This window comes from Cygnus olor, chromosome 6 (assembly GCF_009769625.2).
Source record: "Cygnus olor isolate bCygOlo1 chromosome 6, bCygOlo1.pri.v2, whole genome shotgun sequence".
NCBI lineage: Eukaryota > Metazoa > Chordata > Aves > Anseriformes > Anatidae > Cygnus > Cygnus olor.
In genome coordinates this window covers 26,195,247-26,221,362 of record NC_049174.1, presented here as the reverse complement: position 1 = coordinate 26,221,362, position 26,116 = coordinate 26,195,247, and the positions used below count along the sequence as shown (strand labels likewise).

The window sequence follows — 26,116 nt, the reverse complement described above, 5'->3', positions numbered from 1 at the left end:
ATGGGGGAATAAAAAAATAAAAAATGGAGCTACACCCACCTGCCAGGGCTGAAAAAGGCACAAAAACGAAAGAGTGATGCAGAAAACTAGAAGAAAGTCACAGGATGAGTAAGAAGTGAGTAGAGATGAGTAGTGTTTAGGGATGTCACAACATTATTTTCCGCGTTGTGCTGCACTAAAACAGTAAGCGCTCTACAAGTTTATCAAGATACAGTTTTGAAGTTTTCCAGTCTGACATGAAACGTTTTACTTCCATAAACTATTATTCAGCTCCCAATGCAAACAACGTGTAAGTAATCAACAGTTTAGGATCCTGAAGCAGTACACAGTAACCCACTTCCTTGCACTTTCAGGCTCTGGGCTGGAATATGTATCAAATTATTCCAAAACCTGTCAGCTAATGAAATGAGGAAAAAATTATTCTGGACTAGTTTAACCTGAAAAATCAACATGGATCTCTTCCACAGATTTTTCAGTATTCTAGAACAGAGTCATAACATGGATTTGATGTTTTAAATCTGCTGGTATTCATAGAATCCCATATTCTGTATCTCCATATTCTTTCTCAGTTGTCACAGACGCCCAGATTTTCAGTCCTCCAAGAGCTGTTTGTTTGGTTTTGTTTCAATAGTTTTCATTTAGGAACAGAGAAACTGCTGCTAGGGTATAAACTTAAAAGATAAAATCCAAGAGGTCTGAAATTAAATTTGGATTCAGACTGTTTTTTGATTAAAACAGTATATAGCTTTGGTCTAGTATACTGATTAAATACCTGTCTCCTCTGCACAAGAGGAATAGCTGTTAAAATTAGCTGTCATTAACCTCCAAACCTTGTGGCAAGGACACAGGATTACAATTCTAATTCCAATACTACCCATTTCCAAGATGTTCCACAATCACTGTGCAAGCAGCTGGTGAAATCCCATACACGTCTCCCTCACTGTCCTATAGATGTTCACTACTGCAGTTTGAACATGCTCGTGTGCCACTTGCACAGTGAATTGGAGGATGTTGCCTGCACTATCACAACGCAACAAGCGCCTGCAGAAAGTGCTCAAGAACTGTGTTCTGCATTGGAGTCTAACTGTGAAACCTACACCCATTCAGGAAATCCAGCAGGGAGAAGTCATCTGGAAAAAGTCACTTGGAGTTTTTCCACTCGTGTGCCGCATCTTCCCAACTGAGTGAAGAAGCGGCTGACTGCCCTCTCCCCGCTCTGAGAGCTAACATCAGCCCATTTGCTTTTTCAACCAATCCTCTGGAAATCGTTTCCCACGTTTGAACAAATCCTGTGGTATGAAAGGTAAATAATGCTGTGACATCTCAGACGAGTTGGTTTAACAGGTAGCTTGTTACCTGGGAGAATAAGAGCGCCTGAAAGTCTTGTGGGAAGGAGCGGTGGGGATGGAGTTAGGCTGAGAAAGGGGAGGGGGGTGCTTCGACAGCCCGTCTGCACTCCAACCCCAGAACCGACTGCAGTGATCAGAGGAGAAACGAAAGAGAAAAAACAGAGAAAGGAGAGGGAGAAAAAAAAGAAACTATAATCTGAGTGGCTTAGTGCTGTCATGCTGCCTTGGAGAGAGAAGAAAATTAATAGAAACAAAATTAAACAAGAATACTCCATTGAGCCCCTTAAGTCATTGCTTTGGCCTTTATTTCTCAGTTCCACTTTTTTTTTCTTCCTCTAACACAAGGATACGGCTCACACAAAAATAGTCCCTGGTAAATTGCATAAATGGTTATAGTCTCTATGAACAACATTTAAAATGCTCTAAGTGAACAATCCCTGACCATGCATCTGTACCCAAACGCTACACAGATATTTGCAATCAACAGAATTTCCTGGAAGAAAGGAAACCCAGAGCTGGTCTTAATTAGTAAATGAAAATCAGTCTATAGGGTATTAATGCATCATGTAAACTGGAGGCTTGGCCCTGGTCTTCGCAGACAAACCTGGGAAGACTGAGTTAAACCCAGCCTCCAAGCCAGTTCAAATTTCTTTTCAAACTTCTGTGTGGACCTTTGGGTTACCAAACGATACTGTGCCTCTGGGTCAAGGCATCTGTGTGAATTTGTTTAACCTTTGCTTTTGTCCTGTTCCCTTTACATGACAGGGATTTTCAAAATCATCATCTAAGCAACAATATAGATGCTGGAGATGGTGGAATATTCAGGATACCACTTTGTTTCTATTAAGTACACTTATCTCAGAAAGTCACATTTGTGTACACACAAGTGGAAGACTCGAGGAGAGCAGAAGTAGCAAACAAGCCAAGAATTGCTCCAGAGCAAATAGCAGCAATGCCAGCTGAAAACCCAGCGTGAAGCATGGTGTCAAGAAATGCAGTTGTTAACCAGAAATAAAAACCAGCTATTACAATCAACTATTACAGAAACGCACACGACAACCAGACTGCTCCCACAGCTCAGATCTCACCTACCTGCAAACAGGCCACTGAACAATGCAGGCTTGTCCTTATTGTGTAAGGTGGGTGGCTTATTTTAGTTCTTTTTCCACACCCTGCCTTGCTCAACTTAATACAGAAACTATTAAAGTTTACTTTTAATGGCATTTTCAATTAAAAAACAAGCATGTAAATTTTTAAAGCCAAATAAAATCATGTAGTTTCTATGAAAAAAATAAGCACAAACATATATAACCAAGTTTTCATCCTTTTATTTTGATATATTTCCTCTTGGAAGAATGAAAATTGTTCTTTTAGTAATTGGAACTATGCACAGATTTCTGAGCTACTAATGAAGGCAAACTTATTTATTGTTATTACTTCAAATATTCCTAATGAATTCTAAGTGAAAATTCACAACCTGCATGTGACATCTTGGCTCAGAAGATCATTTGCTAGTCAGAATGGCATTCATACACTGGAGCAATTCACAGCCTAGTATTTTCCTTTTTGTCATACTGTGCCACTTACTAAATCTAAGAAGATTCTCTCCATCCAACACAAATTCATATCCATTCAGATGAGCATTGCCCAGGAAACAGTCTGTCTTCTTAGTCAAGAATGTTTTTTTCCCCCCTATTGTTTTCAGTCTTCCCAAGTGCCCTCCCCTGATTTTCTTCTTCTGAAAACACCTCCTTCCTCTATGACTCCTCTCCCCCAGAACTATCAGGGCAACAAAAGCAGGTACAAATGCAGAAGCAACTCACAGATGCAGTGCGTATGTCCTAGTGACCATGAAAGCAGAACAGTATGGAGCAAATGCAAGCAGAAAGAAGGGCTTTGTCCAAGGCCGTGAGAGCAAGTAATCCTTCTGAAGACACTAACAGCAGGGACTACACAATGTGTGGGGCACACATGATCATCTTGGTCAGCAGTTTAGCTGGTGGCATCATCAAAGTCCACTTCAACCAGAACATTCACTATCCAGGCAGTTCAAATACATGTAATGTATGCACAAAGCTAAGTCGCTAGGAATTCATTTGGGATGGCAATAATACATGAGAAGTAATGTGACCTGAGGGCAGTGGCAGACATACTTGCTATAGATAGTATCAGTAAAGCTTTGCTGATTCATACCGAGAACATGGCCCACAAACCATTAATTATATGGGACAGCAGCTATGCTCAGCAGCTTTTTTTTTTTTTTTTTTTTTAAATAACCCTACAAAACCCAAACTATCCTTTCTACATGGAAGGCTAGACACCCCAGCCCCCAAAACATAGTCATCTTTATACATGACTCCTCCAATCTGTGTATCACAAGAAAGTTCAAAGGAAAATGTATTCCTCAAAATCAATGCTGGCATTAAGAACTGGAGATAATCTTTTCAATCAACTGCTCTTGAGCTGCCTGTACAAGGCATAGGCATGGACACGGTAAGCAGAGCCTGCACACGGAATACCCTAACAGGCAATAGTAAGATACTCAGACAACCTTCCTACAACCCTTTGGGAATGGGCCCCAAAAGAGGTATGGCAAACCTGGTTTCAAAGAATGGCCCTGCAGAGAAACAGCAGTAACATTTATCCTTTTACACTGCTACCAGAATGACCTGGAACAGCTCATTTTTCGGTTTTGTAGAGAGAAAAGTCATGTTCTGCATCACAAGACGAATTGCGAACCACAAGCATTTACAATGGGAAGATGACATGCAAGCATCTATACCACCATCACCTGCAGTACTGCAGTACACCCTGCTTCCCAAAGTCTATTAACACATCTTCCAAAGCCTTTTTTCTTAAAGGACTGCACATAGTCTTCAAAACAACCAAGTTCTCCTTTGTTCTTTAAGTGAGGACCATGCTCAAACCGCACTACACAACACACCTTCAGGAGGGATGCAATCCTGCAGAATATCAGAAGCGACTGCCCCTGATTTGCAATACCGCTTTTTCTGCAAGTGGTGAAAATCTGCAGCTACTGTTACTGCTTATATGTTACCCACAAAAATGGTAGAAATCCTCCCCTCAATATTTTAAATGGCTTTTAAGCTTTTAAAGCAGCTTATAGCTTCACCTATCATTGAACAGTAATTTTTACATGTCAGTTTTGATTAACTAAATCCAGCAAGGAAGCAGGACACACTAATAGAAAAGATACATAAAATTTTGTATCAACATCTCTAAGAACTCCCTACCCCACCCAAAAATTGAGGGAATGATTGCTTTTGAAAGGAAATTCCTGGACCACTACACCAGTGACAATTTTGGTCTTTGCAACTTAATGACAGAATGCTCTAGGTTTACATGTCCTCTCTAACTATTCCTCGAGAACATACTACGTGAGAAAAATCCTTCTGTTCCTAAACTCCAAATGCTAAAAACAGCAACACCAAACTATTGAGTGAATGATGAAAGCTATCAGCATTTTGATACATATATTCTGACATCAGCAGGTGATAAGAATGTAAAGACAAACTGAAGAGCAGTGAGTGAAGTGGCAAAAACGAGTTGTGTCACAATGGCAAAACTCAAAATGTCCTGTAAAAGGTTGTGAATTTACAAAACGTGCCACGTGCAAACATGGCCAAATACTCAATCATTGGGACACATATCTCAGTTTGTAATTCCCATGACAAACATCAATCAGCACAGCAACAATACTCAAGCTAGCAGAAGAGGAAGCAACACTGTTGGAACCATTCCCCTGAAACTCTACCACTTAATTTTTTAATGAAACCTTTGTTGAAAAGCCTCATAATAGGCAACTCGACCTTGGCTTGCAACCTGTCAGCCTAGTTTTGGATTACAGCAGATTTAGGGTCACAAAGATGTATTTAGATATCCAAAATTTCCTCAGGAAACTGTGTCTTCCTCACATGCTGCTGGAATTAGTCTAACTGCTGCATTAAATGCTAACAACCTGTGTTTTAACTGACATGTGGAACTCAAATGCCTAGGCATCCCTCCAGACAAGGTTTAGCAAGTCACGACAGGGCTGATCAAGAGATTACAGCACCAATTACTATACAGGACTATGAACTGCAGTCCTTGCCCAGCATGTTTCCTTCTGTCTCTCCTTATGACTTAGTGAAGTGATGATGCAGGGCAGGCAGGCAACAGCAGCAGCTTTGAAGTGTCCTCCAATATTTCTATGGCCCCAGAGCACACTGTTTAAATCCATTATCTCCTTTGCTCTGATTTTTTCTGTAACCCCAAAATGTACATTCCCAACATTCAAGAGTCCGTGTTTACTCAGCACAAAGTTTTGGAGTGGATTAATATATTCTAGCACAGCATCTGCAGCTTCAGCAAGACACCTAATTACAACAGACACGCTGCCCAAAGGATCAGGACACTACTCTGCTAGTGAGCAACCAGGAGGGTGATTTGCAAGTTGTTCAGCAATAAAATACCATCTCTGCTTGTTCTGCATCCTCAAAAAGCACAAGAGGGGAAGAGGGGAGACTTAGCATTTCTCTCAGCAGCACAAGAACTGCAGTAGTGAGATGAATTACTGATCACAAGGGTACACCTAAAAAACAGACTCCCAAAACCCTTGACCTGAAAGTTTTCATGTAGTTTGTGATATCTGAAACCTAAACAAGACCTCATTTCTAATACTGCCATTCAATATTACCTTTATTAAATCCACAAATGTGATTCTGGAGAAGGCCTAGCTATGAAAGAAAATGAATATAAGAACAGACTTTAAGGTTACACAGATCAACACGAGGACTCAAACACTGAAGGCAATCACCAACCATGTATTACCGTGTTCAAAGCCTGTTCCTTTGGAGCAATTTACTGTAAACTTTTGGTGTCTCCTTTGTTTTCAAAGTGAGTCACATTTTGAAAATGCACGCTCAGTGTTGAAACCTTTAATATTTTGTAAGTGGTTTAATTAACCTGCCACATTACCTTGGAGACAGCCCACCATGGGAACAGTTGGTAGGTGAAGTTAAGGGGCTGGTTCTGCTGCTGGAGTGCCGGGAAGGAGTCCGACCAAGGGTATTGCTGGGAGAACCCTGGCACAGAAGCAGGAAGACAGGGATTAGCAGTGTGTTGCAAGACACAGAGGAGTACACAGCAACAGCAACAGGTCCAAATATTGCCTTTGTTTGCGCTAGACAAGCTTAGAGGAGTTTTGGTTCTTGCTCCTAACCTAAAAATCTGCAACCATGGCTCATGTAGTCAGAAATACATTCTTGAACATACTGCTAGAGGATCGAGAAGCACATACACGCTTTTCTACAATCCAAAGAAACTGTAATTTTAACTCCACAGCATGTATGCAAACATAGCCAGAAGAGTGGTTTAGCAATCCACCAAGCTACCCAGGTTCTCAGACACTATTTTCCAGGCTCCAAAGTATGCAGACCATTACCCTGGCAATTTAACAATTTAATTATGCAGCTATTTTACGCATTGCCTAACGCATTCGGATTGTGCTTGTTATGAGCATAAGCAAGCAATCTAACTTATCATTTTTCCACTGGCCTGCATAATCATTTATATTGCAGCAAAATGAGTGGAAAACGTTCCCGATTCTGACTCAATTCACACAAGAGGAAGTTAAACGAGGTAGAAGGGACTAGAGAATCCAGTCCTTTCTCCTGGAAGCCTAACTCTGTAATTCTAGCTTACACAAAGGTCTGTTTGTCTTTATGGAAGGGCAAAGATGGGAGGGTTCAAATTCCAGCAAATTTCACAAGATTTCACATGAAAAAGACAAAAAATATCCTAATCCTTCCTGCTCTGAGGGGAAAAAAGGTTTAGAAGCACAATTTAATTTTCTATTAACGTATTTTCAGAGAAATTAAAATATGCAAGCGCTCTACATAAAATCAAAACAGAAGGTAACAATTGTCAACTGAGGAGACCTGGTAGGTCAAATTAAAGATGCTGCAAGCTTTTGTATGGACAACATATCATCAATTAAACTGATTTTAATAGTAGCAGCACACCCAGTAAATCTGAGGGATCAGGATCTCTGCTTTAGCCAAAAGGTCATTACTGGCAGAATTTTCAAAAGCACCACTGACTTGAAAGCACAAACCCAATGAACTTTTGTGTTCTTCTCAGCATTATTTTTTTTTTTTTTTGAAATCTACACTTGTTATGGCTGTATTAAACTTAAAAATAACTGAATTATTAGTTTTAACAGTCCCTATTAAAGCAACACCAAACAGAAGCCTCTGCTGTCCTATTGCTTCAAGACAACAGCTACGGACAGTTTATACTACTGAACATCTGCAACAGCTTATCAGGGAGCTGCCGCCTTAGTGCTCTGCAGTTTGCAATAACACAGGCTCTCACCACACTGGTGTTACTGGAGTTCTTGAGGTGGTTGTGCAGGAGCTTGGTAGCACCGTCCTGGAATGTTTTTGGCAAGGCACCAAGTAACATGGTAAACTCAGGAGTGTTCAGTTCGAAGAGGGAAATCAAGACTATTTGCGCTGCCTGAAAAGAAGAAAAGATCACCGGTTTTTAGTTTGAGCATGCATTCTGTTGGCAACAATCGTTATGGTAAATAGTTGTTTCATTTAAACTCCATATTAAACTTCTGACATATTCCTCATCATGCGTCGCAAGGAATTACTAACTGCTATCATTACCTTTTCAGTTCTTTGAGCTTACAATACACTTTGGCGTTTATATCATTAATTATATCAGTAATTCCTCAGATGTGTACAGCGTACTCAGGTGTGTACTAGGCTCACGGCTAGTGAGAAAAATCTTATTCTTTTGTCCAGCACATATTTTCATTGAAAAGTCACTCCAAAAAATGTTCAGATAAGTATGAAGAATCTAGAACTACAATTTGTCATTCCCATACTATTTATTCTAAGTGCAAAAGGGACTAGAGTTCTCTTCCCACCCCACTTCTCTTCCTAAGGATCCAACAACTTTATTGTATCAGACAATCCCTGCTCCTGTTTTCCCACCTTTCCTTGCCTCACCATTGAGGCTGTTTCAGCAACAGAAGTCTGGCTCAAGTGGAAGATCTACCAGGAGGGGGAGAAAAACCTTTCCCTCTTCCCTAGACAGGCTAAAAACCCCACCAAACTCCGTAAGTTTAGGGAGTGTAACCAGCATACAACCAAAACAACTGGCAATTTCACCATTACTTTCACTGTAAAGGGTTTTGCCGTATCTGTCTGAAGAGCTGCTGGCAGAACAGGATCTCCACTAACTCCGTAAGTAAACATAAAGCTCTGCACGTCCTGAACTAAGACAATGGGATAAAATGGGAATGAAAGCAGAATAAATCACCGAATGCAGATCTACAAGAGTAATTAATATCACGTGTTCCTAACTAGATTTCCCCAGCAACATATAACCCACGTGGATTGCACCAATCCTGCTTCCTTCTGCCCCTGCCTTGAGAATATATGAAGATACAATACAAAAAAGTGATTATAAGAAGAGTAAAAAAATAAAGCCATGGTGGAGGACATCTGCAGTACCACCTTCTCCAGCTTTGGTCTAGCCATTGACACACCAATGTCCAGAATATATATCTGGATACAAAGCAGTGCCTTAAGCTAACAGGGTAAGAAGTGAGACTACTTGTGCTTTTAGTTTGGAACAGCACACAAACAGGCTTAGGAAGAGGAGACACTTGTGTCTCACTCTTTGGGAACTTTCCAAAATTTCCTAAAAATGAAAAATAACTTTAAAGAGAGCAAAAATATAGTTCACTATTGTGGGGGTAACTGTACATTCATTATTCTCATCAACTCAAAGGAGAAGGAACTTTCAGTAAATAACGCGTTTGTAAAGTTGTGATAATTAAGTGTATCTGCAGTTCCCTGTGAAGTGGAATCTGTTAGCAGATGATGAACTTGGGTACACAGAAACCCTTTCATAGTGGAGGAGCATCAAAGCACCTCATTGTTTCAGTATACAAATTGCAGTTCAAGCTACACTGATCCTTCTGCTCATCTGGTCAATGTGCAGCAACACAGCTTTGTGTATAAAAACATTTTCCGTCTGTAGATCTCAAAGTTTAACAAGTAACATCCTTTCCATATAGCCAACAAAGAAACTGAGGCACACAACACTCGATTGGCTTCCACGGACTGCAACAAACAGGTCTTCAGACTCTTCATTTCAGATGGATCATGCTGCTTCCTGCCAGAACTCCCACTGACTTGAACAGAAACACAGCACGTCATCATTCACTTTGCACTAAGATCTACAGATGAGAAGCAGGGAGATAATTTTTTCCTGTGGCTTTCTTAACTGCAGGCTCTACCATCATCTGGCCTGAGTTTTGGGCAGCTCTGTCAGGAAGCTTGCATGGTATCCAACAGGCACGTGTATTTCTGTCAGTCGTGATCAAAGAACTTCAAAGGTTTCACCAGCACACTATTTTCTGTAATAAAAATATTACTGTGAACACGACCTCAAGATCAGCATGTTGAACTGAATGCAAAGTGACAAGTCATGCCAACGTACAGTCACATTTGTGAACACCATGCACATCCTGAACTGTTAGGAAATGGACATGCAGATCTTGTGTCAGAACAAGCAGACCTCATGGACGCGAGGATAAAAAAAAAAAAAAGGAAAATTGATCAAGAAGGTTCCCAGGTTTAAAGATTGCTCAAAGACTAGAATATCTGGAGATATTCTAGCAGTCAGGTGCTGCCCAGGGCACAGCGAGGCAGGAAAAGATTTAAGATACCTTTGTACCACATGTGTCATCAATGGGTTAAAAATAAGATCAACCTTGGAAAACTCCTGTTTAAAAAACAGCCAAAAAGGCACAAGTACATGCGCTCTCTATAACGCGGTATTCTTGAAGTATCTTTCTTGTGGTGTGCCAGAGGAGTCCAAAAAGCATCTCACAGATCTCTGAGCAAGAATTTCACCAAAGCTCCTCCAGGGACTCTGATCCTGTGGCTTCACATTGAAGCAGAGGGTTACCTAACTGGTACAGGTTAACCCTGACACACAGACACCGACAGCACTGATGCTGCACTACAGGCATCGCTGAAAACTTTCAGCTCCCATAAATCAGCTCAGTTTTGTTTCACTTCTTTGTCTTGGCTGTAATGAAAACAGAACTGTGTCCACCCTCCCTCTTTGCACAGACCACAGCTTGTTTTTAGCACTCTCTGCCAGGCTGCCAGTATTTTGTGTACACTGTGCTCTTCAGTAGCTTTGTTACTGCCTGCAAGTAGGTCACTGGGCTTTGAATGGGGGGCTGCACAGTGGCTCACAACGCGTATACTCTTATGCAGCCTCAAAGCAAGCAGACCTATGGTCTATATTGTTTGAAATAAAGCCAAGGACTACTACAGCCTGTGAGTGGTGCTCCAGTAAAGCTCTCAAAAGCAACGGCGGAGCTATGCAGTTTAATCTTGGCTGTGTTGTTTTTAAATAGTCCTCATTTAGTACACATTATCTAGTCGAAGGGCTTTTTTTCCCCTTCAAATAGCCCTTTGAGCTTTAAAATCTGTGAATTCTCAGCCTGTGACTGATTAGAGAGCATTTTCATAATCACTGGTCATTTCTGAAAATCTTGGTCCTTGTTTCACTATATTACTGAAGGAGATTAAAACAAACCCGTAACAAAAATCTTACTTCTGTACATAACATACAAACCATTCTCCATGCAACACTCATGCTTGATGACATATAATTTGAAGAGAGCAATACCTGAATTTCCCTTTGCCCTTGCGTTCCTGTACTATTACCATGGAACAGTAATCCATCTCCTTTCAGCAAGAAATAATGTAGACCCTATAGATTATCTAATCTTAACAAGGCAGTTCTCTGCTGGCTCGAGCTAGAGAAACCCCAGTAAATAGCCTGCCTGTGCTAGTGAGGGGGTCTGGCTCCATGTCAGGTTGTTGAATCATTTGCAAAGGATTGCTTATGCAACTTCATTATTTTCCTTATAACAATGCAGCAAGAGATCAGGTTCCACAAGCTGGCAACGGCTCCCAAAGTTTCATATTTATGCCAATGCAAAAGTCATGCTGTCTAACTGCCAGCTGCTAAAGGGACACAAGTGCTTTTGCAACTTGGAAGGTTTTGTTGCTGTTGTTGTTTCGCCTTTTTTAAAAATTATTATATTAGAATCCAGTAACCTCTGCAAATTAGTTGAAATATATTAAAGACTTTTTGAAGCAGCTTGGGCTCATTACGCAGAATGATCAGGCTAACTGGAAAAATGTTAAGGGGGAATGCTGTCAGTGGCCTAAGCTTAATACAAGCACCTTATGGTTGCTACTGCAGCTGGTCCGATAACAACCAAGCAGAATGAGCAGCTACTTGCCTGAACTATTTGAAAACAGTTTTCAAGTTACTCAAATCTGTATCAGTGATAGGCTCACTACATTATCAGCCCCATAAAAGGGGAGGACCCCAAACTGTTGAGACACAAAACCAAAAATTAACAGAAAAGCACAAAGCCAAAAATTACTTGACACACAGACACACTTTCTTCAGGCACCTAGTCAAGGTCTCTTTACACAGCTAGACCATTGAGACTGCAAACTAGATTAGTGTGATTAGTACACATAGCTTTTAGTCTACCTGTTTACATTTCTCTTCCAAGTTTCCTTCACCGGGCCCTGAGGAAGCTGCAGTTGTCCTAGCTGGCAAATCCTCACCTACCCAACTATGCATGGTCTGGGTTTAACAAACAGGAAAGTCGATATTATTTAAAGAAGGCATTTCAACTAAATCATCTAAACAGTACACATGCTATCTTTTTGCAGAAGAGTTTTAATCAGTTTTTTTGCTTAATCTCAAGAAACAAAAAGCATTAATATTTGATTTAACTACAGGAACATTCCTTTCAGCAGAGGGCAGCAGTGACTGAAAGTTAAATTCAGCCACAACTCTCATGTTTACTGATCATCCATCCCTTAGAGCTCCTACAAAGTGTTATTTTGGCAGCTTCCTGACAATCTCCATAACTGCTTGAGAAGCCCTGCTGAGGTGCAGAGCCTCGGTGGCATGCTGCTCTGAGATGGCACCAGGGCATCCCGGGAACAGAAGCCTGCATCTGCCCATGCCTATCCTTGCAGACAGGTCTCAGAGAGTTCAGAGGAAGATACAGTTGAGAACTTGCAAACTCCTGACTCCAGCCTGGACGTCAGTCTAGTAGACCAACGCTGTCTACAGACACCTTCTATAATGTGATTAGTCTGAAGAAGGTGCACGTCTACTCACTTTTGAAAAATATACTCTGTATGCTTAATTCATTTCACCATCCAGCCTAGGGTAAATGTGGTTTTGGTAATGTAAGGCATACTGGAACAGAGACACGCTCTCTCATGTCCCTTGGACTTACACTAAAAAAATGCAGATCAAATATAGATCCACAAAGATCAGGAGGCAACAGAGACACATTAGGCAGATTGTATTAGCACACATTGGCATATGGCAATGCTTCAATCCTCTGATGAGCGCAGCTGATGTTAAGTGAGTTAATTCACTTCCACTGAGAGTGTTTAGGGGCTTTAAACAAGCATTATTGAGGTGTATTTTCCAGTAGAAAATTAACTGTGATTGGGCACTAAGCTAAAAAAAAATGGCTGCCAAACAAGACCGCCTCTTTGTTCCCTTTTTGGGTCTATAATCAGATGAGAATAGACATCCACATTACTGATATGGTAATATGAAACAACATCTTCATCAGTTCATACATAACTCAAGCACGTTAGCTTGATTTCCAGTTTTAAAATACGCATATTCCCAAAAGATTTGTATTAGAATATGCTGTTTACATCCATATCCTGAAAAGGAAGAAATTGTTTTTAAACAGATTTACACATAGAACTAATATACAGATTAAATCCACACTGTTTTATACAGCACACAACATATCATGAAAGGTTTTTACAAGTCCCAGATGGTTGCATTACATGTGTCAAAGGCATCTCAAGCAAGTGCCAACTAGACCTATGCAGCACTGAATCACCATATTCTCATTACAGCTCTAGGACGGATTAAGACTCCTTATGCATGTTGTTCTTTTGTCACCTTGTCACAGCAAAGACTTGTGTTCAGATTACTTCAGGAGAGCCAGATGTTATCCCAGAAGTAAAGCTGATGAAGGCTACTGTGAATAACTGCTTGTTATGAAATGGCACGTGAAGTAGAAATGGGTTGAAGGAACTCCTATGGTACGCCTGGCATGATGTAGGTCTGAATTCTGAGGGGGTGATTCCCACATGTAAACTTGTAAAATGGAGGAAGAAAGGAGTAAGCTTGTAAAAGGAGGAAGAAAAGTTTCTGAAGATGGTTTGTAACAAAAACGTGCCCTTTAAACTGCAAGGAGTTTCAAATCCTGATTCTCAAAATAGACCTGTCACTTATACCTACATAAGGTGTGCATATATTTTTCTATACATGGCACGTACACAAAAATATTATGCCCATGCACATAATATAAGCATGAGTATTCACATTCTATGAAGCAATTTCTTATCTCATAACATCAGGCACTTCCAGTTTGAAGCAAACTGAGAAAAGGTAACTGCTTCTATTAAAAGCTGAGCATTAGAGGATCCTATAAGACTGTACAAATCCAAGAGATTCACTTTAAGGAAATCTAGCCCTGAGACCATGTTTCCAACAAGCATGCGATGATTTTCTTGCAACTAATGCTAGGAAAAGCGATTTACCTTACACTGCGTACACTAAAAATATTTGGGCTCTCATAGCTCTCTAGCATCAATTTCAAAACAAACAGAAAATGAGGGCTACTGTTTTGGAAACATAGTTAGAACACCAAGATCTTTTTTATTCTAATAGCATTAAACCAAGTAAACACCGAAGTCCACCAAGTGTCAGTTTTGATACATTACACTATTTTTGCCCTAACACCAACTAAGTTAAAATGCCTGAAATGAGTTGTTCTTTGCATTTAGACCTTGTCTGACTTCTTTAGGAATCTCCTTTGACTAAAAGGCTGGTCTCAGAAGTACGGACACAGTCCGTAAGCCTGAGATCAAACCCTAAGGCCTGGTTCTCTGGTAACTTGATCCTTAACGGAGTCATTGAGACACGCAAGTTGTAGGCATATTGCAAAAATGCTGGAGAGCCCTCCAAGCCAGAGAGGCGAGGCCCTGCCTACTGGGGAATATTAAAACGATTTGCCATTCAAAAGCATTGGTGTAAATGCCCTCTCCGCCACTGCTACTGTAACAGGCCATGGTCAGCAGTATTCATTGCCCAACGCTTAAGGATGAATGATGCCATGTCAGCTCACCAGGAGTCTTTGGGCGTGCTTTTGCAGTGAAATTTCTGTCACAGAATTGCTCGACTCAGCCTGACACTAAATAGAAAATTCGAGCTCCAGCAGAGATTTTAGAGGTTTCGTGACATCAAGCTGCAAAGGAGTCCAATTTCATTTCCTTAGTAGCGTTTGCTCTTCTGTCTGTTGCTAGTCCTGTTATAGACACTGAAGCATTATTTTGCCCAAAGTTTCTTCAGGTTTTAGGTATCGTTTCCTTTTCAAAGTGACAATATTCAATATTTCTTGAGAAACAACATCTGGGACTACTAGTTGAAGAAATATCTGTTGGTTGTTTGAGCATATGAAGAATTTGTTGCTGCAGCTTTCTTTGAAATCTTCCAGACTAACTCAGTTTCCTGACTAATCAGTTATTAAAAAAATTGGTCCCAAACACATTTTCTTTGGACATCTCTAGACTTCACCTGCAAGCTAAGTGACAACCCAAGGACCGCCCTACTACCCCTTGGTCTGAGGGGGACTTGATCTTCATGAAAATCCAAGTAATACAAGCACTCTACTGAGCTTTTTGATTCACTACAACACATCTAGTTTCTTACCTAGTCCCATGCACCGTCTGTACTCAAGGGCAGCCCAGTCAAACCCAGTTATAAGGGTGACAGTTGGGGAAAAGAAAAAAGTTTCCCCAGTTACGTAAATGGAAGGCAGAACACGATGTGCCCATGACACAAGGCTGCCTATAATGTGTAAAAATAAAATCAGGCTTGTAAAATAAAACTACCATATGAATGTTTCATCAACAGAGAAGCGAGGCAGGATACCTGGCACAAAGGACAATTTCTTCTTCCCTGACATTTGTAGCCCAAATCATAATCATGCAAAACAGATCTTTTCATTTACTGTTAAGAGCAGGCTGATTGCCAGGACAGCGGGCAGTGGCACTGGCCCTTCACCTTGGGAGGCCTTGTTCCCCTTTAACCTGTGCCAAGTCCAAATACTAAGATCCTGCATGCCCTCACAGACACCCCACCCCTCTGCGACACTGAGTGCTCATGTTTAATAAAAACTTCCATTTGCCCGAGCCTTGGACACAAGGCTTCCTTAGGCTTTGGCCTGAGTCAAATTAGAAGCCCCCATTTTGATTTCCACTCCGAAATTGATGCCTCCTTTCCAAAATCAAAGTATTTTCTCACGCAGAGCCCAATCCTGCAATCCAAATTCAGTAAGAATTTTACGTTTATAAGGATTGCAAAATAACTTTGCTAGCAGTATTAGTGATAGCATGGTGCAGTCACTGACCATGCCCTCAGACCGGTCATTAACTGGGTTACCATTTTGTGCTATTTTTCTGTGTGGTAATTAACTGCCTTTTTAACTATTTATTTTTTACAAAAATTCAACATAATTAACACCCTGTTAATAGAGAGGAAAACAAAATGCAGACACTTTTAGACACTAGTATTTAGTGCCACGTAGATCTATGCCCTGCCCAATGACATGTTCTGCTTAGGGAAAAAGCAGGATTCAGCTGCACGTGCAGAAATTACCAACAGGTGCTCTCACTGCATTCGAGGGCAACAGTTGAACCCCATCTTAGTTTGCTGTGCAATGTAGCACAATCTGTTTCTACCTAATAGCTTTTGTTCAGCATGAAGGACAAATGTCTTTCACCTTTCTTCTACTACTGTTTGCAGGAAGTGACCCTTAACTTAAATGCATGGTAAACACCCAGAAGTATTAACAATCTTTAAAACAAGACAAATATTTACCCCCAACACATTGCAGATCACCTTATTTACAACTTAACGCCTGACAATAATTTTGACCATACATAATTCATTGCTATTTTCAACAGCTTAAATGGTTTCTACCCTGAGAGGGAATCATGCCATTTTGTCAGTACCAACTCTACGTTCATCAGAGTACTTTTTTTTTTTTTTGGTAACAGAGTTCACGTTTAGCTAGATAGATATTATTTAATATGAGAACATAAAGCACTTTATGCACGACAGCATTTCCTTTGACTAAGTTTCTTTCTGATTTTGACTAGCTATAAAACATGACCCATAGTCCAAGTCAGACGTCAGACAGGTTAATCGTGCCCATTAAGTGTGCTTAAGCTGTCATCGTAAGAATATGCAAAGTTTATTAATAAAGACGTATTGTTCAGTTTGACAAAGGTCTTTGGACTAGATGCCACTTTTTGTTCTATTTTTCTCCAGTATCATAACACTACAGGGGGCTGGGATCTCCATGACCATCACATACAAAACAGTGATGGACACTGATATCACTAGTAGAAGGATAATCCTACTATCGGCTGATAATATAACCCATTTCTTGAACAGATTCCTTGATTGCTACCACAGGATAAAATCTGCATGACGAATTGCCATGTGCACACAATAGCCACATGCTTTACATATTAACTGACAGCAATCTTTTATATATTTTGCTACTAGCATGAGCAACCTTGTTTTACCATCTCTAGTAAGGCAAAATCCAGACAGGATAGTATGGCCACCACACACCCAAATGCTACTTGCATTAAGATAGCATTCAGTAATTTAAATCCAGGTAAGAACCACAGTGCCTGTGTGACTAAGTTTCTTGTAGGAAGAGCTGCTGCCTTCACAAGCAGTTGAGCACTGGCATTGCTGTTCTATCATCAGTTACAGTGGTATACAAGGACTAGACTACGACAGCCAAGACTCCTCAGTACCAAAAATAAAGTTGGCTCCTGTCTTTACAGGAGCTGAGTCAATTGCACGGATTATCTCAAATCCAGATTCTATTGGAAAAGTATCTTATTTTATAGTTGTTACAGGCCTCCTGTAGTACCCGAAACTTTGTAGTCTTAGTTGGTTCTCTTTCTACCCATGTTTAGACTATGACAATGTTTTCAATCGCATGGTCTGCTCTGCACTTAGAGAATCTCAGACCTTGAAGGTTATCTGCAGTAATCCCTTCCACGACAATGAATCTTCCTGATATAAAAAGCGGTACTTTTTTCCAGGTTGTAGCCTCCAAAAAATGGAGGACAATTTTAATTGTGTTCTTCAGAACATTTCACCTGTCTGGGTTAGCCCTTGTAATCCTGTTCGTTACTGCATAATGAATTTATTAGTCTGTTAACTATAGTCCTGACAGAGATTATGGCCAATGATTGCTTATAAATCTTTTGTAGCAGTGTTTCTTCTAAAGCCTTTAGTTTGTACTATGCTCTTAATAAAATCATAGTACAGCAACTGTATGATGAAATAGAGATCACCTGGGCATTCATTTTTAGTATCCTAAATTAGCCTAACTGTGCAATAATTTGAAAGCTACAGGCATCAGAGGCAAATCCAAGTCACGCGCAGATTTAATAAAGAGAATTTGGATTCAGTAATCTCTTATCAGCCTCCAAAGCCCAGGTACTGCTCAGGTGGAGCTTGCTGGAAGTTTTTACCAGAGCTCTGCGAGTCTTTGAGACAGACACTGCACTGTGAACACACACTTCCCACACCATGACTTCACAGCTAACAGCCAAATTTTCAGCTGTTGCAGAGATACCGTTCACTCAACTTTGCATGCAGCAATGATGACCTCTAATGGTGGAATATTTCTTCTGCTGAGCAACATGCAGAAGTTTTGCTATTTGCTTTTCAATGTATTATTCTAGTTAAATTAATTTACAACTCCCTCTTGCCTGCCACTAGCAGAGTAAACTGCTAGGGGTTTACTTGAACTGTAAAAGGGAAGAAACTGCTCTTTTGTTAATTCTTTCTGACTTTGTATATGAAAATATCAAAAGGAAAATGCACATTCCAGATTTAATTCTAGGAGTTAAGTCACTCTTTTAGGACTCTCTGAGACTACCTTGTACAAATTGCAGTCATGCTAGAGCAAATAACCCCTGGAGAAAGTCTTCTAAAAAATAGATGAGACATTTTTATAGATGAGACATTTTTCTCTAGATCCAATCAAATGTATGCAAGAAAGCAAAAAGCGTGCACACAAAAAGCTTCTTTGAAGTCTTGCCACCTATCAGATAATGAATATTGAATATCCTATATATTGAATTCATATATATTCACATATATTGAATAATGAGGTGCGGTACCTTTGATACCCAATGATCAATTCATCAGAATCAAATAATCAAAAATAATTTTATTTCTAAAGTTATAAAATACTAATCTAAGTGTATGTAGAGCATAAAAATTTCACACAATTTGTATATTCTGATATGACTTTTTCTCTTTTGTTTATTTATTATTATTTTGGGGGGAATTGGAGGTAATTTTAAGTTGTTACAGATGCCAAGTACATCAAACAAAGTCTCATTTTTCTCTTGGGAGAGATGAGTATCACTACATGCTCCATTTTAGCTTACCTGGCACTTGCATCTACAGCAAGGAAAAAAAAGAACAAGTTAACCGTATTATCTAGGACTGACCTAAATAGGTCAATTTTAAAAACTGTTTATCTCATTCTGGAAAAAAGAAAAGAGTTGAGAACCCTTGGCAGCTTACTGATTTGTTTAGTTTCTTTTAACAATATCGCAATGCAGAAGCTGTGCTAGATTTCATTTCAGTCTACAAAGCATCTAAATAAACAAAAATCTATAGATATTTCCAGACTGCTCAATAAAAAGCACATTTTTAAACTGTGACTCCCTTTGTGTGGTAATAGTAGTTAAAGTCAGACAGCTAAGTACCTAACTAGATAAAAATATCTATGAAGAGATGCTTCAGAAATGTGTCTTCACTGAATAGGCAATTTGGTTTGGAAGGCAAGGTCTGTATGACTCAAACCACTGAATTTTTAATTACCTTTATGATTTTTTTTTTTTTTTAATTTTTTTCTCTTTTTAGAAAGGATAACTACTGCCAATATTTCATCATTCTGACTTACCTTTCTCACATCTGAGCTCTTTGGTTCTGTTGTCCAAGTTATAATTCTAGATACAGCAAGTCTTGTCTCACTGGAGTTCACAAAGTCTGTTGGATCCATCTGTCTTGCCAAGGACTCAATATACTTCAGGATAGCAACTTTCACCTGAGAAGTGAAGACGTATTTGTTAATCCCGTGAGCTGGCAAAAATAGAATTATCCTGTAATAAACAGACATTGCTGCCGATTGACAAGACTTATGCCTTACTTGGGAAAAATTATCCCTGTGCCATGTCTCCATGTCACATTTCAAAACCAAAAGCAACTTTCTACCCAGGAAAAGTTTTGTGTAGTGAGTCTGGAATGGCATATCAGAACTGGCTTGAAATATGTCCATTTGTGCAAGCAAATCACCACACTGTTTCCACCCGTGTTGAATATTTTAAAGTTCTGCGGGGTGCCTCATGCCCATGGTTACTGTTCCAGGTGCCTCTCATGAGGCTGGAGCCTCAAAAGATTTACACTATGGGACATGGGAGAAAGAGCACTAGTCATTTGGCATCCTGTAGATTCCTGTCTCTGAAACAATTACGTATCATTGCCAGAGTTTACAGTGTACCTATAGCCTTGGGACGGCAGCCTCCTGAAAAACAATCTGCACAACAGTATGCCGTTAAGAAGATTCAGTAACAGAAAGCTCTGTTTCTTCCCCAAACCCTACATGCATTATGTATGTTCTGTGCAACAAACACTTGGTTTGTTTTGTGCAACAAACACTTGTTTTGTTTGTTTGTTTAACACACAAGGTGTGCTTAGAGTCTCAGCTCTCTAGCTGCCCAGACTGAGCCTGGTCCCTGCTGTCCTGCACAGACAGGTTTCTTCCACTTTAATTATACCTGCCATGGCAAACTAAAATAACCACGTTTATGCTTCAGCGAAAAGGCCTTATACTGACCTTGAGGTTTGGTGTTTGGGTCTGATCCACAATAAACCTCATCAAAATGTTAAATTGTTGATCAAATGGAAAAGAATCCCTGTCCAAAGAAAACAAAGGCAAAAATGTAATGCTACACACACTTCCAGGGCTAAATTAACTCAATACATAAAAACTTACATAACAGAGTTCAGCACCTATCATGCTTTTCTTCCTAAGTTTACCATCAACCATTCAGAGAAACTCAAGTTAAAGGGTCACCTGATTACTCTTTTAATACTGACAAAACACTGCTAAATCAATACCTTTATATGCTGTTACTCTAACTGACTTCTGTACACTTAATCCTGTTTTTGGCACACCTGCCCATCCCCTCTCCATTTCAGGCTGTGCTTTCTTCCCTTATCTCTAGTAGCAGACTGGTTTCTCTTTCCCTCAGAGCTCCTGCCTGTTTTTGATTTCTCTCTTCTTCCTTTTTTCTTCTCTATCTTGTTTCCTCCTGGATAATTAACTATTCCTACTAGTACGATCTCCTCCTGCTACTACTTATTCATTTATCATCTCTTTTCCAGGACAAGCTGAACTTAATTGTAACTATGTCCTGTGCCAGACATCCTTAGAAGAGGGCATGGACTACAGAACTAACTGGTGTGCAAAAAGAAGTAGCTTTCAAGGTCTTATTCTGATGTTAACATTATTGTTTGAACACATGTAAGATGCTCTGTACTTTGTGTTAAAGCACTGTTCATATTGTAAACACTGCAAACAATTATTTTCAATCAGTCAAAAAGAAAACTGATGTCCAAACACATGCACACCAAAAAACAAATGCGATCAGTTACACACTTTAAGCGTTATGCTTTACAGTTATCTATCAAAAACGAAGACCTTTTTAATTCTATGCTTTAAATATTGTGACATAGTTTTGTTCTCATTTATACTGGTGTTCCGTAGCATTGAGACCTCAAAATGTATGGCACTGCTGGCTTTCTACAACGTTCATCAGATGCTCTTTTGTAACCCTGTAAAAAGCTACACAGTATTTGCCACCTGAGTACTCTACCTGGTAACATCCAGAGCTTTTTGAACTTTTGCTTGCACAGACCCCAGCAAATCCGCTCCCATTTTCTTTAGCAACTGTGTCAGGAGAACAAAAAGCCAATCCTGCAAGTCATCTTTATGAATGATGATGAAATCAACCAGGGTTTCCAGAAACATGCTGAAGACCTATAAACAAAACAACTGTCACAAAAAGGAAGGCTGTGCTTTAAATAGAAAATAATCAAAGGAGAGGGATTTAAAATATGAGTTGCAGAATGATTGTTATAGACAGTTTCATGAATGAATGATTTTAGTGACTACATTTTTCTGAAAAAAGAGACAATACACATCTAGAATGTGCTGTATTAAAATACCACATGAAACAAATGAAGGAAGAGGGTAGAATACACTTACTCTCTGTTGTGAATTCCACGGCAAAGCAGGCCATGCAACAAAACAAACCACTCGTTAGCACGCAGTGATCAAACAACTGTTCAGATGCAATTTGTCAACATAAAAGATGCATTCATTAAGAGTTCACATTTTCTTAATACAAAATACCTTCTCAGAGTTATTTAAAACATTATATACCTTGGATCAGATCCAGTTTCCTCTCATGAAAAGCAATGCTTTTAAAGTCAACAAGTCAGGACAACTTCTCCAATCTTTACCAAGATTGGTATACCCTTCTCCAATCTTTACCAAGTCCTTTCCCACTTCCCAGTTTATTCTGACTTCCAAGACTCCAGTCCCACATGTCATCCCAAATACAGAGTTCAGAAAGGACAGTGGGCAGAAATGAACCCTGAATTTACAGCAAAGGACCAAACTCTGACTTCAGTTATATTGAAGCAATTTAGTGGCTGATATTCACACTTAAAACTAATGAATTTGCAGCAGTAATTCTCAAAAGGCAGTGAAGATGAGAGATCGCCACTGTCACATAGAACATATGTTGGTCAAGTGCGTAATAAACCATCAACTTATCTATAAATGGGAAATATTTTGCAAACAAATAACTCTGGGTCTGAACAAGCTTATGGGCCCACCTTCTCCATTCTCTAACCTGCTTCTTTCTAAGAAATGCCTGTATATTCCGGGAACAGCCTTCAACTTCAAAGGACAATGTTAGAAAGAAGACAAGGTGTGTATATTGTTGTTGTTTTAAAATAAATAAAACAGATCCAAAACAACATCTTGATGAGAATCCATACTGCTCGCAGGTATATACAAACCCCAGAGGACAAGACGCTTAGCTATGGTTTATTACCCTTTAGACCTCGCTCTATTGCATATCACCAAGAAAATCCCTAGAGAAGTACAGATAAAACTGAACCTCTCACTTAAGGAGCTGACACCCGAAAGGCATTAAGTTTTTTGGAAAGCATGGAGTAATATGTTCTTAGCAACAGGAGACAGATTGAGACACTTGCCTACAGAGTAAAATAGACAAAAACTGAAATTTATAAATGCCAGTTTTCCCCAGCAGATGGCAGGGGTAGAAATAAAGAATATTCATCTTGGAACAACGTAAAACATACACACATGCTAATTCAAGAGAATGAGCCAGCCTTTGTGATCTTACCTTGCTGTGAGGGTCAGCAAACATGCGAGTAAATATTTCACAAAGCCTTTTTAACTCGACTCGGCTAAAATACATAATAAGACAATAATATTAATGCTAAAGCTCCAGTTGCCAAAAAAGAGCTGATAAATAGTAACAGCTGAAATATCTAATTTTGTTTGTTTAAACATTACTTAAGTCACGCTTCTAAAAACCCTGTTTCTAGGTGAAGCCTTAACTGGCATTCCAGCTGCTGTGATCACCAGGGTTATGACAAGAAATCCAATAAACATGTTTTAAAATCATGAAGCCACTTTATTTTCTGTTGCTTCCATTTTCTTCTATAGTCTGGATTGCAGAAGACAACTTGAAAAGAGAGTACTTGGAAGACATTTCCTTTCTGCATATATCAAGGTTGATAATTCACAGAAACACTGTGCTTTTGCAGCTTAGGAATAGGTTCCTCAGGCTTCCTTTCTGTCAGGTATTTCAATTTTTCAAGTGAAACCAGAACTTCCATGCTGTTTAAGTATATGCTAATCATATATATTTTGGTAATTCTCAGTAGCTTCAATGAAATTGGTCTAGAATTGCATTGTATTAACATATAGCAGAACAGACTCCAGAGGCTGAGAGTAGACAAACATATAGAAATTGAAGACGATCTATCAAGTAGGCAACCTACTAAATCAGAAGATAATTAAACTTACTTTCCTATTAGTAAGAGATTAGGTGCTCAGTAATACTCTTTTTATACAATTAGTAAAGAGTGGTCTATTAGTAAGATACCAAGCTTGAGTCATACCAAGCTTGAGTCAAACGCAAAACTGGTGCCAAAGCTCTTATTAGCAATGTATCGAAAAACACAAGTCCTACTCTTGCTGCAATGCAAACTGCCAAAGAATGTCAAAATTTTGCTTGTTCACTGTCCAAATGAAAACAGAGCAATTAGGTAATATTTCCTGCATACTATGGACTTGATTAGGTATTTTTCACAACTACTGTGAAACCAGAGCAATTACTGAAATGCACATTGATTGCTCAGAGAAGAGCTGTTTAGATCGTGATTACATACACCTTCTTTCCAGAAAGATGTTAATTTACGTTTCACCTATATATTTTCAGACATATATAGCCAGAATATGAGTAGTCTATAACTGTTTCATGTTAGCTTGTTTATAGTAATAAGTAGTTACTGTAAACTATTATAGTAGTTTATAGCATAGAAATATATTTTTTCAAATAGATTTGTAATCACATTTTAAAATGGCACAAAGACAATGGTCTGCCCAAGAGCTTGATGTAAAGAAAAAGTCTGTGTAACGATGCCGAAGCAAGCTGTCAGCTTCATTCAGGATGAGACTGCGCTGTCTCTAAACAACTGCCCTGCCATGCTCTCTTCATGCAGACTGCTGCTCTCTGAATGAACTATTTATTACTTTAATGAAATTTCTTTGGGGACAACTGTTATATGAAGACAGCATGTGTAAGCATCTGTTTTCCAAAATCTTGCTGAAGTGACAAAGCAATCGCTAAACTAAAAAACAAGCAGTGGAAGAACATTTCCTTAAGGGATTTGCTGGCCTTGTGTTGTTCGGAAGGCCTGACTGGGGAACCTTCAGAGAACTAGGCCACACAAAGCTAGATGAAGCAATGAGGATAGGTGTGTGCTTTGCAAGCTCATCTTTCTGAATATATAATTCACTGCTTACATAGGATCCTTCAGATCCGAGTACTAAAGAAAACCTAGCCACATCACTGCTTTATGTTAAACTTGTTATACCACAACAGAAGATATCAGGTTTAATTAAAGACAGACAGACTTGCCACTTGGACTAATGACCTTGGTGATGTTCTCTGTGATGCCGTGAGAACACGATGAAGCAATCTGATCATTAGTACAGACACCAAAACAACCCTGAACCAAGGTGTAAGCAGAACAAAAGCAAACTGAAAGGAAATATAAAGAACTAAAAACAGTATCAATTTTTTTTTAAAAAATAACTCTGCAGGGTGCAGTTTCTGGGAAAGGTTTATAAATATTCAGGATCAGTGCCAAGAAAACTTGCTAGCTTAAGGGACTAGTGACAGCAGCACAATTCAAACACTGCAACCAGCAGAAATGAAAACAACAGTTTAGTTCTATTGGCATTTCTGCTAAGAATTACTAATGTGGATAAACAGTCCATCGCCCAATCTTCTCAGCATTTCCTGCCTTGGAATTATCACCCAACATATACAAAACCTCGGTTATTCTCTTGCACTTTTGTGGCCCAGTCAGAGTCTCGCCCAACTTTTTCATGCAAGTATACGAGGTGCCACAGTTTTTTCAGACAGCTTGTTAAAACAAAGTTAAAGAAAAAAGACAGCATTCATGTAGGAAGTATTTTTTAAAATACTCATAAATAGACCACATCAAAAGGCATCTCTGACCTAGGAACTCTAACTACCATATTAAAAACCTGAAGCACTTCCCACTTACAGACTGCATCACATCATGTGAAGTGCTAGAATATATTTATGATGGCAGGAGAATAACCTTTCCAGACTAGCTCTCAGTGCATTTTTATTCAGTCTGTTAACAAGGGCTGTCAAATATTTTCAGCTAGCGTGAAGACCTTTTAAAAATGAAACAATTGCACAAATCCAAGAAGGTAGGCAGTAAGCTATTTGGCAATCATTTATAAACATGGTCATAATTTAAGTTTTATATAAAACTTATATTAAATTATGTTAAGTTTATAACATTCATAACAAAAATTAAAACGTCAGAGCTATTTGTGAATGCTATCTTCAAGGGAGCCAAAAGAAGCAACTTGTTTCCAAATTCTTTCACCATAAACTTAAGAGTAAAAAGCCAGTAGCATGAAAGCCAGTTAGTTAATGTGATTTGCTGTCTATAGCTAGCATGACATGGCTGTATTAAGTTTCCCTGTGACTACTGCGTAATTCTAAGATCTGTTTTAATGGGTGACATGCCAAAGGTGTTTGAAGGGTTTATTTGGCTTTCTACAAGGTGAAAATGTCTCTCTCCTACTACAGTTTCAGAGTCGGTACACCTACTTCATTGCC

At 39.3% G+C, this 26,116-nt stretch overlaps 1 protein-coding gene across 35 annotated transcripts in view; it reads right to left on the bottom strand.

Moving 5' to 3' along the window:
- CLASP1 (cytoplasmic linker associated protein 1) overlaps window positions 1-26,116 on the bottom strand; it is a 164,232-nt gene that overhangs the window by 25,494 nt on the left and 112,622 nt on the right. For 23 of the 35 annotated variants that reach the window (XM_040561483.1, XM_040561482.1, XM_040561462.1 and 20 more), the window contains 8 exons: window positions 23,066-23,129; window positions 21,895-21,897; window positions 21,503-21,666; window positions 20,461-20,539; window positions 19,528-19,671; window positions 7,725-7,868; window positions 6,327-6,433; window positions 1,357-1,473 (listed from right to left, as the gene is read on the bottom strand). In XM_040561483.1, the coding sequence (XP_040417417.1) occupies window positions 1,357-1,473; window positions 6,327-6,433; window positions 7,725-7,868; window positions 19,528-19,671; window positions 20,461-20,539; window positions 21,503-21,666; window positions 21,895-21,897; window positions 23,066-23,129 (822 nt within the window). The remainder of the gene's footprint in view (window positions 1-1,356; window positions 1,474-6,326; window positions 6,434-7,724; window positions 7,869-19,527; window positions 19,672-20,460; window positions 20,540-21,502; window positions 21,667-21,894; window positions 21,898-23,065; window positions 23,130-26,116) is intronic. The other 12 variants (XM_040561492.1, XM_040561473.1, XM_040561474.1 and 9 more) reach the window with 1 other exon arrangement.